A 15,366-nucleotide genomic window follows, 5' to 3' on the forward strand; every position below is an offset into this window, starting at 1 on the left:
CAAGGGTAAAGTGGGGCACAACGTACGTACACGCTTATAAACAAGTTCTTACCTACAGATATTTTATCTGAAATGTGTTTGGCATAAAAATCACTAAACTATCTGAAATTTTAAGATAACCTTATCCTACACACGTGTCGTCTGAACAAAAGCTCCAATGTTGAATACATTTTATACAGCTTTTGTTTAAGGCATATTAAGGCTCTGTTTCACAATGTTTGGATAAAGTACCAAATAGCTATGCAACACATAAATTATTTGGAAGATAAAAGTTCCGAATAAGAAACTTCGCGTTTCATCGGACTCATAACTTATGATGGACTTTATGTGACGAATCTATCTGACAGTCGTGAAACGCAACAATAGTGTTTATCCTACCAATAAGTAATATATAGCTTATTTGGAACATATGTAGAACTTATCCGTATATTGTGAAACAGACCGTAAGTAAAAAACACTAATAAGTTATGACTTTATTTTTTATTTATAACCTACTACTAACTTAAAGGCCGCAGACGTACCTGCGAAAATTCGGGCAATGTGGGTGTCTATAGGCCCGTCGCCTATATATCAATTAACATTAGGCGAGCCCCCGCCTGTTAAAAAAATCTAATATTTAGTGTAATCTTTTTACTAATTTCACAAATCTTTATGTAAAAATCGTTACTAATTAATTATATTTATAAAGAAAGTGTCATAAGAAATGTTTTCATAATATTCAGGGCGGTGGTATAGAAATCCTGTCGGATATACTGTCGGATGAATCAAACCCGGAGCCGCAGATGCGCGAGGCGATCACTGTTCTGACTCAAATCACTGCGCCGTGGTTGAGGGGTCACCACGACTTAACACAATTACATGTATATTTGAACACGATCGTAAATAATATTACTGGTAAGTAATGACTGCTGATATAAATATAAATTTATGAAATTTTATTAACGAATTTATCCATTTTACGGTATTATTTTCACCCGTATCATGACGGCGTGGAATACGCCGCCGTAATACTGAGCGTTTTTCAAGGCAATTTTTACCGCGCACCACCGCTATGTGAAACCAACTGCCTACTGAAGTATTTCCGAATCAATTCGACTTGGACCCTAAGTTCAAGAATTCAAGAAAATAATGTACCGATTCTTACAAGGCTATTCTTAAAAGGACGCACTCGTGAAACCTGTGACATTGAGAGTGTCCATGGGGTCTATCACTTAACATCAGATGATTCTACTGCCCGTTTGCCCCCTTTATATAAAAAATAGACACTATATATAGACTTGTAAATAAATTAGTCTTTAGTAAAGAAATGCATAACCTTGTTATGGTTATTATTGAAGCCGGTAAAAAAGTTTTGATTCTGGTTTAGAAAACGAATTTACAACGGGAAGCAAATCAAAGGTGGATATTTCAGCCTTTTATTATTTTCTGCCTGCTCTGCTGCTTGTCCGAGCGGGGCTTGAAACGGAGCTCACGTGTCCATACTAGTAGCATCCCATACCAAAGCCCTTCCGGCCACTTGCCAACATCTCAACAGAATATTGTCCTTACTGTATATTTGTGTGTTGGAAATAAATATTAAGTTAACTTTAAATACAGTATCTTTTTGATTTTTCAACAGTAAGTAAGGTCTTGTTTTTATTAGAAATAAAAATATTACCGTATTGAAGAAATGAATTTCTCAATGTAATTTGCAGGCCTGCTGTCCCGAACCGAGTGCTGCCAGCTTCTGTTACTATGTACAGCTTGTCTCGTGAACTTCGTCCGCGAACTGGAGTTGGAAAAAGAGGAATCTAGCAACTCTGACATCATAGAAGTGCTGACACGTCACCGTACCGTTGAGCGTCTTCTTGATGCTATAAAACGTCGTGGCCCGAATATTTCTGTATTCTTACAGGTATGTGCTACTATTTAATAGATATAGTATCTTTATTTTAATGATAATTTTTTAATGTTACATGCCCTTATAGGCAAACATGACATACACAAAGATATATATACTATTATTACAGAAAACAATTAAAATTACAAAAACAAAACGAGAATCGATTTAAAAGTGTGACCCACTATGTCATATGATGATATCCAGACCTAACTCGTTTATCGGAATGCTCAATCTTGATGTTGGTGAGATTTGACAAAACACATTCTTCGGAAAGGAGGTAAAAATGAAATGATGGGATGCCTCGTGTATCTAGAGGGTATTTGTAGTACACGTAGTAGTAGGTCTCTCTATGCGTAATACCGTACGAGCCGTATTAAACTTATTCAGCATCACCTTGATGGCTGAAAGTCTACCACAGCCCGATGGGGGATCTTCCCTGAGAAATACGACCTCCAATATATTTTTAGACGTACAATTGTATCACATTAAAACGAGTAAAACTTTAATACCATTATTTGAGCTGAGTGGCTACCTTTTTGACATAACGGACGCAAAATGAATTTAAGAAATAAATGTTTTCTTTATGTAGTTCTGATCGAATAGATATCCTTTCTTTCTTCTAAATAAATAAACGTTTTACAGGAACAAACAGCATCGCTCCTTTCATCACTATCCCGAGTGAACAGAATGATCCTTCACCTGTCGTGTATCCCGTCAGCCAGTGTAGCACTCGTGTGTTTTGTCCGAGCTGCGCCCGCGCACTCTCCAAGGGCTGCAGAGATGCGCGCGCAGCATCGATTGCATTGCCATGCTGCTGAAGCTATATCCAGGTAAACAATCCACGAGCTATTTGCGCTTCGCTATCTTAATTTGTTCTATTATATAGAAAATTTAAGCTAAAACTGTCCTTTTAAAAACTATTAGGAAATGTTCCACCAAAATTCCGTCTAATAATATTTCACAGTGTATTTGTCTAACACAGGCTAGTAGTATTATAATATATATTTTAAAACAATAACTAACCTTAAAATAAAATAACTAAAATATGCCTATTCGTGTATATATACATATCTATAAAATATACAAATAGGTATTGAATAGTGAAACGGCCGCCTACGGACACTCACCTTGCCAGAAGGCTCGCAAGTGCGTTGCCTGCTTTTTAAGAATTGGTACGCTCTTTTCTTGAAGTACCCTAAGTCGAATTGGTTCGCAAACACTTCAGTGGGTAGCCTAATAAAAGTAATAGGCTATAATTGCGGTTTTATCTGAACCAAAACAATTTACGAATTAATGCACATTTACAGACTCACCGTTGTCTCTGAAGTGGCCCAACAAATAGTTCAACTAGAGGGCGTTCCCCATCTCACCCGTTTAGTTAGGATGCAGAGAACACGCCCTCACGCCGACACAAACCCGGACCAGACGTTGATTCATTGTTTAAAAGCTTTAAGAATGATATACAAACATCAACCGGATGCTTTTAAAGACTACCAGAAGGACGTGGATGATATGATTCGGCCACATTTGATGGAATCTCTGATGCTCTTCTCGGCAAAGCAAGAGAGTTATGTTTGATTATAGCGCCATCTATCGATCTGCACTTTTGGTCGTGGTTAAGAAATAATAGTGCGTTAATTTTTACCTCCTCGTACTTAAGAAATACCAGCATATCTTTAAAAACCAAATGCTTAATAGGCTGTTCACCTACTAACCTACGATTAATTTAAAACACAAAAATGTGTCTGTCCCATACTTTATACTAATCGTTAAAGTTTTTATTGAAAAAAGCGCCATCTGTGTTTATACAATGAAACTTTAAAAACCTATTTTTGAACCAATTACTTTCAATATCGGGCTTATATATAGCCAATACATTCCATACAGTGTAAATATTGTGTAAAATTCTCTTATTTATGGACTATCTTACTGTATCCAGAGGCCATACTAATATATTTGCTAGTCGTAGTTTCTATAGTCTTAAATCTACATACATTTATATTCATTACCAAAATATTTAGTATTCTTTGTCTAATTATCTAAATCAACTAGAGGGTAGATAATTGTTACCCCTTTATAAACCATACTTAATTTTTATTCAGAGGATTTCAAACCAGTAGTTTTTGAGTTCTTCTATAAATACCTCCAATACCAACTCCAACATATTGTAACCAATATTTTTTTTGGGCGATATATTTTTTGATGTGATTTTGTAATTCATCAAGTATTTTGACACCACCTTTTAGATGTAAGTTGTAAACATACGTAATATAAAATGCGTAAATAAATTTGTTCTGTATAAAATAAAGTATATTATTCAGTCAATTGCATTTTTATTTATTTAATTCTAGCACCTTCATAATAAGTATAAATTGTCACACACTTTCTATGTATATTAACATCACATTACAAAAATAAATTAATTAACAATACACATTTCAAAAAAAAAAGGTTCACAAAAGTGAGAAATATTCTTAATATTGTACATATTGCATCTATACAAAAGAGTCTTTGAGAGAAAATCTATGTCACACATTTTTCATGGATTACCAGTGTTATTTACAATATTAGATGCAATCAAACTCCAGACACTAGATAATGTTTAATAAATATTTATTAATTAATAGAAAATCTTGATATCCTAAATAGTTTAAGTAGATTTTTAAGTTTACACAAATATACCTACTTATTGTGCTTAACTTTGGATCTGTTAAGATCTCTAGATTTTCTACAAATATAAAATTATCATTTTGAAAAATACTTTTTATCCATATCACATCACAAGACAGTTGTGTCATATTAATTACTATAGAGAACTTACACTATCAACCGTATGATTGCTTAATATTCTTTGAGTGTAAAATGTCAACTGTAGTCTCATGACATGGTCTTAAATCAAGATCATGCATTCCTAAGCAAAATTTGTTCTCAGTTGCTTTGTAGAAATCTAAACCTCTGCCTATTTTTACTATCCATCCAGAACTAAGGCTGAAAAAGAAGTTATAAGAAGAAATAATTAATTTTATTAAGAATATACTGTTCATACAATCTAATATGATCTTTAATCCCACATAATAAGATAAGTATTTATAAAATACCTAAAAACCAATGCTTTTCTATTTAATATGTTCATAATATTCAACTTACATAATTTGTCTATCATGTAGTGTTTCTGAAAATTTTACTATCAATTGCACATTATATTTGAGCAGGTCAATGGATATGTTCTTCAGCCAGTTGCTTTGGTCTTTATTTGACTTATTATCCTTGGATGTTAATAGTTCTATGTGCTTCAGTTTATCACAAGACTTCACCAATAACTCACATACACGAAGAAAATTTTGACACTATAAACAAATTTTGACTTAATATACTTGAAAACATTTAGATAGTAATAGACAGTATTTAATAAGTGTATATGTAGGAAATATATACAGTACAATATTCTTCAGTGTTTCTTGAAATTTAAATTGTAACAGACTTCTATTATATGACACATTATCATATATTATTTTTTGTAACAATGGTTTCTTGGGTACATATTACTAGAACTTGTTATTCATATCTTATTGTATCAACATAATATTTTGCCTTACTGTAACTCACCTGGTGAAAACTTCTTATGTAGGGATCTTCAATAATTACAAACTGTACATCCTCATCTAGAAAACGTCCAAATAATGTCTTATAGCTATGTCCTGTAGAATCATTTTCAATATGAACCTGTTCATGAAACTGGCCAATTTCTTTCTGCTTTGAAACCAATTTCTTTATACATTCAGCTCTATTCATATACTCTTCTACTTTTTTTCGTAAATAACTTCTAGAGGTTTCATCTATTTCACCTGTAAATTATGTACATTATATTAGAGATTTGTAGTTGACAGTTTTTATGAATTAATTATATCATCAAGTATTTGAGCACTATAACACTATAACAAGAAGTTAAGCTCGGGAAGTAAGAGTTTATTTTTCACTTCCTTACATGAAGAATTCTGTTTACCTGACTACTGTCTTAATTAAAGACTGAAGTTTTCTAATCAACAACTATGGAAATGTGTAATATATTCATTTACCTTTTATCTTGTCCACAAGAATTTGTAGTCCTTCTTGATAACAAACTAGTGCTTCAGTATATCTTTTTTTTGTATCTAACTCTACACCACGTTTTAAAATGTTAATAGCTGCACTTTCTATATTCATAATGAATTTTTAAATCTCTATTTTCTAAACTACAATATTTTTTTAAATAGTTTAAAATTTATCAACAATATGTCATTTATTATGATTTTTAATAATTTCCTAAAATTGCAACAAAGAAGAAAACTTATTTTTAATGCATCGAAAAATTCTAACTTGTGAAAACTAAGAATAATAAATATAAGAAGATAATATATTATTACTTGTTTCTACTTATTTAAATATAGTATATTACATAGTACATACATGATACATTGAATATGACTGTTGATTTCAAATGTCAATCATGAGTTACGTTTCTGTATTTTACCAGCCAGAGATAAGTTAGTAAAATATTTTCAGCCTAGAATTTTGGTTTTTGGCTGCTTGCTTTCGTACAATAGTAAACTCAACTCCTCATCACCGCGTCATATTATATACATAGGCCGGCTTTAGTTTGGTTAGGTTGGAAGTTTTTAACAATTTAAATTAATGCAATTTTAAAAGTTTATTTCACGTTCTAATAAATATTATTTATTATGTGTTCCGTTTGACGTCCGAGGTCCATTATGAGAGTACATCGTTTCCGCCCAAATCGCTAGTATCCGACCCGACGTGTCACCGCCGCCAGCGCGAAACGTTTGAAACTAGAACTAACTTTTTTACCGCGCTAAAGCAAGCCGCCAGAATGATTGTTCATTGTTGCGTCGTTGTTTCGTCGGTTTTTTCTCGTGATTTGGAACAAAGGTTTGAGCAATTATAGCAGCAATTGGTGAGTCACCTAAATAATACTTTTTACAACTATGCTGCGCCGTTTAGCATATTTAATAAAGTTACTAAGTCTAATAGGGCAACCCTAGACGATCCATTTTTGAACCACGCGGCTGTATTTAAAGATATTGGGCAATTAGACGTATCGGTTTAAGAACCTCCAATTGCAAAGGCGATCACGGAGAAAGTTACAAAATTAACTTCATTGCAGAGGTTTAACACTCCTGATTGGAACTGTCTACGTTATATAGAAATACGTTGCTTTTTCTACTTTTACTGATTTAAAAATTAAGGTTCCTAGAGGATTCTTCAAAGTAGTATCTCATAGAACGTTTTGCGGCCTCATCAAATGCGTTTTTAGAACTACTAACTGCGATTAAATATGTATATAAAATATAATAAAATCATTTCATTGTTTGTAACTTTATGTATTATCTAATTCTTACTAAAACTAAGTGTTTACTTACTTATTTAATATCCAAAAAGTACCCAAAACCGAATCAGAGCACACCACTATCCATGTAGTCTTGCCTGCCCTATCCCTAGAATGTATATAAAAGTTCGGAGGCGCGCAGGAAGAGCAGCCCTTACCCGCTGTAACAAAGCACAGGAATTATGTAAGCCGTAGCGGCTAAAGCTTGAATAAAATGCCTGTGCTTTGGTACGCAAGGGAAGGGCTGCATTTCCCGTAGTGCCGGAGCAGTCCAAAAACCAATTATTATCTATTGTTCGGTTAGGTTAGGTTAGTATATTAATATTTTTTTAATAACTCTTTCTGGCGCGTTAAAGTGGTTGGGGTTATTATTCTAAAACTTTAAAGTTAAAAAAATTAGAAAAAAATCGGTAAAAATAAAAAATGATTTTTCATGCTAAAAATAATCGATTTATTAAAAACCGTTTTTTATGCAGAATGTCACATCTCTAATAACCAATAAAAAAGTAGAAGATGTACGGTTTGTTAACGAATTTGAATACATTACACAAAATTTTAAATTATTTTTTTTTATACTTAGACGCAACTCTGGCAGCAAAAATCACTTGGAGGTGTTCCAATCAAGGTACAGAGTACCTACATAATCAGTATCATCTAATTTGGGCCACGGTTTTTTAATCGTTACCATTCTAACCTCAAAACTTTAACCATGAATATTCCTACATAACCATGGGGCTCCGCATGTTGGGGATGGCATAGGAGGGTAGCCCTCAGACGATGGGGAAATAATATATAGGTCTTTTCGCTTCACGAGAGGCTCATGTCGTGGCAAGTTATGTGTCGTTAGCATTATGAGACTCGAACGCTTGATTTTACGACGCCTTCAGCAGATGCTGACAATACGATCTAGCGTGGATATTTCCACCGCCAGCGCTTCTACCTTGAGTGCTAGACCATCTCAAATCATCCTAAGGGATGTTTATAATAATAGCACCCAGATGGAGGAAGCCTTTTTGGCGCTCTATGAAAAGCCGAGCACTTGCACCCTCGCTTTCAATACGGGATCTAAACAAAGCCCTGATAAATACGGTAACGGGTCTACCTCTTTCTCAAGTGCAGAAACTACAGTTGGAAGCGTGGCTAATCTTCGCTGGAAACTGGACACGAGACGAAAAACAACTTCTTTCGTCATGTGAGAGCTTCAACAAGGAATACATCTGCTCCTATTTGGTATAAATTTGTAAATTGGTGTCAACATAATAATATAGACTGTCGATTCACGGCTCCTCCTGAAGTAGCTAGATACTTAGCAAAACTATTTATAAATGTTGAATCTGGCATATAGGTCTATTTTGATTCACAAATCTGTCATAGTGTCAATTTGTGACTGTAAGCGTTGTTAAAATTTCATCTAATAAATTAGTAAAACATATTCTTCAAGAAATACCTATAGCAAGGCCAGTCGCTCAGACTTTGCCAGTAGGGGATGCGAGGATAGTTATAAATTATTTGAAAAGCCTAAACTAGATGAGCAAAATTTATTTCATATCTCGAAACGTACGGCCACAATAATTTTATTGGCTTCTGGGCGTAGAGTTCATGATTTGACTCTCTTGCTTTACAGGAACGTATATATAGACAATGAAGTTGGACGTTTTTATCTTGCCCGGATAAGCATCTAAATCCCTTATTGGCTTAGGACACTCGTAACTGTAATAGGCAAGGCTCTTTGACAAATTTGTTTATTACAACCAGAGATCCTGTAAGACCAGCTACGCCCACAATTATTGGAGGCTGGGTTGAGAAAACCCTTTTGGAATCGGGTATCGAAGCGTCGCCGGGGATTTGTAGATCAGATAGTCCCTCATAATGGACCTCGAACATCAAACGGAACACATAGTATAAAAATTTTACCTAAAAATAAAATTTGTATTATGTTTCCTAAGACGTCCGAGGTCCATACGAGCTCTTCCTGGTTCTCTTATTATGAGACACACAATGAACAAGAATTCTGGCTGCTTGCTTTAGCGCGGTAAAAAAGTTAGTTCCAGTTTTAAACGTTGGGCGCTGGCCGCGGTGACAAGTGATAGAAAAGGGTCGGATACTAGTGATTTGGGCGGAAACGGAAACGATGTACTCTCATAATGGACCTCGGACGTTTTAGGAAACAATACAAAATTTTATTTGTAGGTAAAATTTTTAAATTATTTAAGATAATACAAGGTATTTTGTGAATGTAAGGGTTAGGGCCCATTCGTATCCGAAGTGAAAAACTCATCTTGAGTGATGGTTACTGCTCATGAAACTATATTTTAAACTTTAGATGACATTATGAGACGTTCTAGAATATAATCTTATTAGAACAATTACTTAACTTATCCAGTCAGTGACCAGTGTATAGTACAATTAATGCTCACAGCTCAATGGGGTGCTTCAGTTTACCTACTTTAGCAGTATTTTTTTTAACTTCTATGTATTTAATAATGTTTTTTATATATTGATAAAAGCCATACAGAAATCGTTACTTCTCTCCATCATGATAAGAAAACGCGTGCGTCCTTGCAGTGCAGTAGTTAACAAAGAAGGTAACCAAGCGCGAGAGTATGGTTAATTCTTTTGCCTCGCCTCGCCTGCTCATCCTCCAAAACTGCGGCACCGAAACTGAGCGCACCATCCACACTGTCGTGTTCGCCTCCCCTCGTGTCACATCGTGGGGAGTGTGGATAAGCAATAATACATATTCTAGCAATCCAGAGACTAAAGACAAAATGACAGGCGGTGACCCCCAAACCCTTTTGTAAAGTTTAGTCCTGTCGAAAAGTGACTTTGTCTTGAGCCACGGAACCAGCGAATTTCAATGTTTATTAAAATTATCTCAAAGTTTGAAGTTAGGGTTTATACTTTTAAAATAATATAGTTGTTGCAAGAGAATTGTTTATATAACGAGATAGTGTTTTTTAAATAATGTAAATAAGGTACTATGTTTCTTTTTTTGGATAGGTTTTTATATTAATTCTCAAAATCACGATACATACTTAACGAAAATGTCTCATCAACTGGGACGCCTTGTTGCACAAATTTTGCAAAGATATTGTGGTGAAATAGTGGAAAAGGTCGGGAATGACCTATTCATGTATGGCAGTAAACCAATTGCGATGATAGTCAAGTCAACGGGTCTTCCGAGAACTCAGGTATTATAGGTTATATTTACTTTTAATCAGTATTTGACAAATATACAAGGTTTAAAAAAAAATTGTAATTTTTCTCAGTCATTGGTATGATAAAGAAAAATATAAACATATATAATAAATTGCTAGTTTGTTCGCTTCAGGTTATTGAGAGCTTGAGAACACTTATGAAATTTGATTTGGCTATGTTTGAAGCTACAGGACCCCATGTGGATTACAGACTTCTTCCAGAAAACGTTTTACTACTGATTAGATATCCCAGGTAATTAATTTAGTTAAGAGAACATTTTCTGACCAAAATGATAGTTATTAAAGATTAAATATGAATATTTAAATGTATTAGATATCTCCTACAGATGAAAAGCAAATATGGAACAGAAGCAGAACTTATTATAGAAGAATTATTACAACAAGCAACATGTAGTGCTACGCTGCTATTGGTCACCATAGCCAATAAATATAAGGATGATAAGGTATGAGCTAATTCTAAATTTAGGTATATTGGCAAAATAGCCATAATTTTTTGTTGTTGTATTGATCTGTTTTAAGTTGCTCATGCATATTTAATGTTTACAGGATAAAAATCTTACAATAGTAACACTTAAAGATACATTTATCAGCTTAGCAACTGCTGCATACATTCAGCAAGCACCAGTGGCAGAAATAAAAGAAGGATCTGAAATTCCTAATTTGGTACAAGTAGCTACAATAGTACCAGACCTAGATACAAGGGCTCTCATGCAGGCCATGGCTAATCCAGTTGACATTAAAGATAGTAAGCTTTTAATTTAACTGTTACTGTTTCTGAAGTAGATGTTAATTTAAGGGAATGTTAAAATTACACATAACAAATAAATTTCAGATATATATTGGAAAGTCAACTATGACAGATTTCATCAGGACTTCAGAGATGATATAATGATAAAAGCAATGACAAGGCGTATTGATGATACAGGTAATATTTTTTTATATTTTATGTTTACAATAAAATATTAAATAGAATCTGATTTCCTGATTTTATTATACATCTCTTAATTAAAGATTTAAAACACCATTTAACAATATCTCTGTTCCATTAACTCCATAGTATACACACAAATTGCAGTTGTAATTACTATGACATATAGTTTTCTTACCAATGTGACTAACAGCATTTATTGTCTTTTGAAAATGTAACATTCCTTTATAGGAATTTTTGGTTATCCAAAATCTGTGTGATTGCATTCATTATTTTTAGTTAAATACTTTTTGACTTTGTGTCATTTTGAGTTTTGGCTCTAGTTAAAATTGAGCAATTAGACCAATTCAGTTTGTCATAAAAAAATTACTGAGGATTGAGACTTGTAAGAATTTTAATAAGTTGTATATGTCACATGGTTTCTATTTATTATCCATGTTTGTACCATATTTCAGCTGGGGAAGTAATGCGTTTATTACTTCAACAAATGTATCTATCGTCAGCTGCCTGGGCAGAGGAGTCTAATGCAATTCCTGTCACGGACTTGAGAGAGAGCTCGAGACTAACTGACAAAATCCTCTTACATCACCATCTTGAGCATTATCTCAAGGTTATGGGTGAGCTTTGTAGTTTGTTATCATGGTGCATGAGTCATGTTCCATACTTTGTGTGTCCATAGGAACTATCTATATATCTGTATACATACATGGGTTCATCTGATGAACAGCTAGTTTAAAACAAAATTCTCTCTTGAAACATAAGACACTTGTTACCTGGTTACCATGACAATGTAAAACGGCAGTTTTGAGCAAAACACTTCATCAATATTATATAGTCCAAATGCAATCTAAATGGAAAATCGAAGATTTGAAAATTTATCCAAATTAATGTGACTACATGAATACCAATTTATTAAATGAACATAAATATAACTGTTTCTTTCCTAATCCCCTAGTTGCATACACACAGTTATTTATTAATTAGAAAGCTTAACTCCTTACAGGAGCTCAGAAGTCTACTGGAGGTCTATGTTGTTCACATGGCAGAGCCTGGTAATGGTGCTACAAACAGTTCTCTATAAGGTGAAATTGACACTACAACTCTGAATATAATGTTTCAGAAGAGAACGGGGCCGGGTTCATCCGTCGCGCGGGAGACGCGGGGGGAGGACAATACTGTGTTCAGGCAAAGGTGGCAGCCAAATTACTCGTTGAAGATGTTCTTGATCATGTTGTCACCGAGCGATTAGGCTCCAAGGCCGCTAGAATATTTAGGTAAGGTAATATAGCATAAACTATGTTAGATTGATAAGAAATTACTATGCACTTATTTAAAAATAATTTTTGAAAATCAAAATCATTTATACTCACCCTAATCTAAACAAAAATACATAATATTATTTTCAGATTAATAAGAGCAAAAAAGTATGTAGAGGAGGAAGACATACAGAAGAATGCCATGTTGCCAAATAAGGAGTGCAAACAGTTGACATACAAATTATTAGAAGAACATTTCATTAGTGTACAGGTAAGTGTTGTATGAACGTTTCTTCATATAATTTTTTTGATCGAGATTCTGTCTCGACCATAGACCATTTTATCATGGCAAACTATTTTTGACAATTGATATTGGACAGTATTTGAGACGAAAGTTTTAAAATATGGGCACAGATATATGTTTTCCTTTTTAGTATAAAGTTATAATTAATGTATTCTTAAATAAATTTATATGACTGTTATTTAAAAGAAAAGTCATAAATGAAGCAATGATGTCAATTTCAGCCAATGAGAAAATCACAACAAGTGTCCGGAACACAGAAAGGGATATATTTATATCATGTCAAGTTGTTTGAGGTAAGTTGTCTGTTGACTGTCAAAGCGAGACTTACTTAAAATTGTGAGGATATTAACACACACACAAAACACTTCACCATGTGAATTGAAAGTAATGATTAAACCCTTACTAACAGTGGTTATAGTGTAACTTGGAGGAGATATTTTACTTGTGATTAGAATTTAAATAAATGTGAATTATACATTGCCTAAACTCTGTAGCTTAGTGGCGTATTACACGCAGAATTGGGTTCGATTGCCAGCTAAACATTTTGTAATTAGTTGGCTTATGATTGCGAGCAAAACATGAAAAATAACATCTACTCTATAATGAGACTTTAATTTGCACTTGATAAAATACAAACGCATAAAAAAGATCTAGCTTTACGAGAGTACCAATTAATTTAATCCTTAAACAATTTTTAATTTATTACATTTCTTAACTAGACATTCCGAGTGCCTTACAATCGGGACTAGATCTAAAAAAAAAAGTTAAGATAATGTATTTATTTGTTTAAAATGAAGCACAAAAGAAACGGCCACTTCAATCAAAAATATTGATAAGTGGGAAAAACAAAACACTATTAAAAATCTTTTTTCTTTAAATTTTTTATATAAATTCTCCAGGCAGTGCACGTCTGTCGTGAGATGTGTTACGCGTCGCTTCACAACCTGTCACGTGCTCGAAGGCAGCTGGTCTCGGAGCATGGTCGAGCCTTGGACAAGCAAAGGCGCGTACGGACCATTGTGCATGGGATGCGCATGCGCAGCGAGACAGAGGAAAGCATTAATGATGTGAGTTTAACTTTTTTACTATTAATTCGAGGGTTAATTTATTTCTTGGACCCAAAAATGGATCAGGCATATAAGGCTGATCACACACTTTTGTCTAAAAATATATCAATCCATTGTCAAAGAAACAGATGCATTCTAAGACATGACTCTTTGACTTCTATAAACATGTAATTGGTAATAATACAGTTTTAATTCCAGGTGTTGGAAACATTGACTCCTCCAGAAGTAAATCTGTTGGCTCAGGTGGAGAAGCAGCTGAAACAGCTCAGTACGGCTGAACTCGAGCTGGACAGAAATCTATTTATTCTTAATTGGTATCTCCATTATCCTTAGAATATAAAATATGATTAATACTGTGTTATAATAAAATATTGAAAACCGTTGGTCTTTTTTTGCGGCACGCTTGCTGTGCCTCCATCTAATCCATGCTCGGTGCAAAATGATGTACCAAATTTTCTTTTTAATTTGTTGTAGTACCGAGAACGAATTTCAATTGTTTTTCAAAATAATAAGAAAATCATTATTTTATGAAGTTTTTGATGTACACTCAATAAGCTTACTTACGCCTCTGGTTCTCTAAAATAAAAGCCCAAACACATTCTTAGAATTTTATTTGACCCCATCGAAACTGAATGCTAAAACAATATACAACCTATACCGATGTTATAAAACTATCCGTTATTAATACGAATCGTACCGAGCCAAGTCTTCAACATTATTATATTAACAATTATAATTGATATATTTTTGGATGGCACTCTTGATTTTTTTGAAATATTCTTTTTTATAAATCATTAAATAATTCTTTAAAGAAATACCGTCATAGGAAATTTATCTTATAATATCGTAACATATCAAGAAACTTCAATATAGAAAGTAAAGTGAATATTCAAGAGTGCCACCCTAAATGCAGAAATCATGCATTTATGAGCAATCGGTATGTTAAGCTTTGGATATTTGCTAAACTATTCCGGTCAAAACTAGTTAAGCACCCATAAGAACAATTCGTATTATAGTATAGTTAAAGTTTAGAACAATAATAAATTAGTACGATTCTTTAGAGTTCTTTTAACTTTGCCATACACTTTGAATCATCATTGCTTCGTCGCATTCTTTTTACGCCACAGACTAATAAAATACAATTCCTTTATTTAAGTTATTTCTATGGTGTTAAAGAAATTTACACGAAAAATAATGTTTCTTTACAGAAAATGCTATTTTTACGCTACTAATTCCCAAATATTCTACTATTATGACTATTTCCAAAGCTTAAAATACCGAACTTTACATGATGAATATTTTATAATATAGATTATGTAAATCTGTTA

The 15,366-nt window shown here is 33.5% G+C and overlaps 3 protein-coding genes across 8 annotated transcripts in view; 2 read left to right on the forward strand and 1 right to left on the reverse strand.

The window, feature by feature from the left end:
- Positions 1–4,184, forward strand: part of LOC123720839 — a 38,446-nt gene extending 34,262 nt beyond the window's left edge. For both annotated transcript variants that reach the window (XM_045677639.1, XM_045677630.1), the window contains 4 exons: positions 723–894; positions 1,695–1,894; positions 2,525–2,712; positions 3,190–4,184. In XM_045677639.1, coding sequence (XP_045533595.1) covers positions 723–894; positions 1,695–1,894; positions 2,525–2,712; positions 3,190–3,460 — 831 coding nt within the window. In that variant the 3' untranslated portion in view covers positions 3,461–4,184. The remainder of the gene's footprint in view (positions 1–722; positions 895–1,694; positions 1,895–2,524; positions 2,713–3,189) is intronic.
- A 39-nt stretch (positions 4,185–4,223) lies between these two features.
- Positions 4,224–6,296, reverse strand: LOC123720848 (MIT domain-containing protein 1-like). Its single transcript, XM_045677653.1, has 4 exons — positions 5,959–6,296; positions 5,489–5,727; positions 5,030–5,229; positions 4,224–4,870 (listed from the first exon to the last, which is right to left on the reverse strand). The coding sequence occupies exons 1-4, from the start codon at positions 6,083–6,085 to the stop codon at positions 4,708–4,710; spliced, it is 729 nt and encodes a 242-aa protein (XP_045533609.1). The 5' UTR covers positions 6,086–6,296; the 3' UTR covers positions 4,224–4,707.
- A 3,769-nt stretch (positions 6,297–10,065) lies between these two features.
- Positions 10,066–14,433, forward strand: LOC123714815 (DNA-directed RNA polymerase III subunit RPC3). 5 transcript variants are annotated; one of them, XM_045669375.1, is made up of 12 exons: positions 10,104–10,152; positions 10,266–10,456; positions 10,597–10,715; positions 10,797–10,926; positions 11,030–11,228; positions 11,316–11,408; positions 11,867–12,028; positions 12,532–12,685; positions 12,818–12,938; positions 13,193–13,264; positions 13,871–14,038; positions 14,237–14,433. In XM_045669375.1, the coding sequence occupies exons 2-12, from the start codon at positions 10,310–10,312 to the stop codon at positions 14,369–14,371; spliced, it is 1,500 nt and encodes a 499-aa protein (XP_045525331.1). In that variant the 5' UTR covers positions 10,104–10,152; positions 10,266–10,309; the 3' UTR covers positions 14,372–14,433. The 5 variants fall into 5 exon arrangements, with proteins under 5 accessions (XP_045525322.1, XP_045525331.1, XP_045525341.1 ...); XM_045669366.1 differs by having other exon boundaries at positions 10,066–10,456; XM_045669385.1 differs by lacking the exon at positions 10,104–10,152 and having other exon boundaries at positions 10,375–10,456; positions 10,655–10,715.
- Positions 14,434–15,366: the final 933 nt, after the last annotated feature.

Source organism: Pieris brassicae, chromosome 1 (genome assembly GCF_905147105.1).
Source record: "Pieris brassicae chromosome 1, ilPieBrab1.1, whole genome shotgun sequence".
Lineage (NCBI taxonomy): Eukaryota > Metazoa > Arthropoda > Insecta > Lepidoptera > Pieridae > Pieris > Pieris brassicae.

What these genes read in the sequence shown, in the direction of transcription:
- LOC123714815 (XM_045669366.1), top strand. Translation starts at nt 10,310, where the DNA reads ATGTCTCATCAACTGGGACGCCTTGTTGCACAAATTTTGCAAAGATAT. An exon ending in CTACTGATTAGATATCCCAG is followed by an intron (nt 10,716 to 10,796) that starts GTAATTAATTTA and finishes TAAATGTATTAG; the next exon opens with ATATCTCCTACAGATGAAAA. An exon ending in AACATTTCATTAGTGTACAG is followed by an intron (nt 12,939 to 13,192) that starts GTAAGTGTTGTA and finishes TGTCAATTTCAG; the next exon opens with CCAATGAGAAAATCACAACA.
- LOC123720848 (XM_045677653.1), bottom strand. Translation starts at nt 6,085, where the DNA reads ATGAATATAGAAAGTGCAGCTATTAACATTTTAAAACGTGGTGTAGAG. An exon ending in TCTTGTGGACAAGATAAAAG is followed by an intron (nt 5,728 to 5,958) that starts GTAAATGAATAT and finishes CATAATTTACAG; the next exon opens with GTGAAATAGATGAAACCTCT. An exon ending in ACATAAGAAGTTTTCACCAG is followed by an intron (nt 5,230 to 5,488) that starts GTGAGTTACAGT and finishes ATTTGTTTATAG; the next exon opens with TGTCAAAATTTTCTTCGTGT.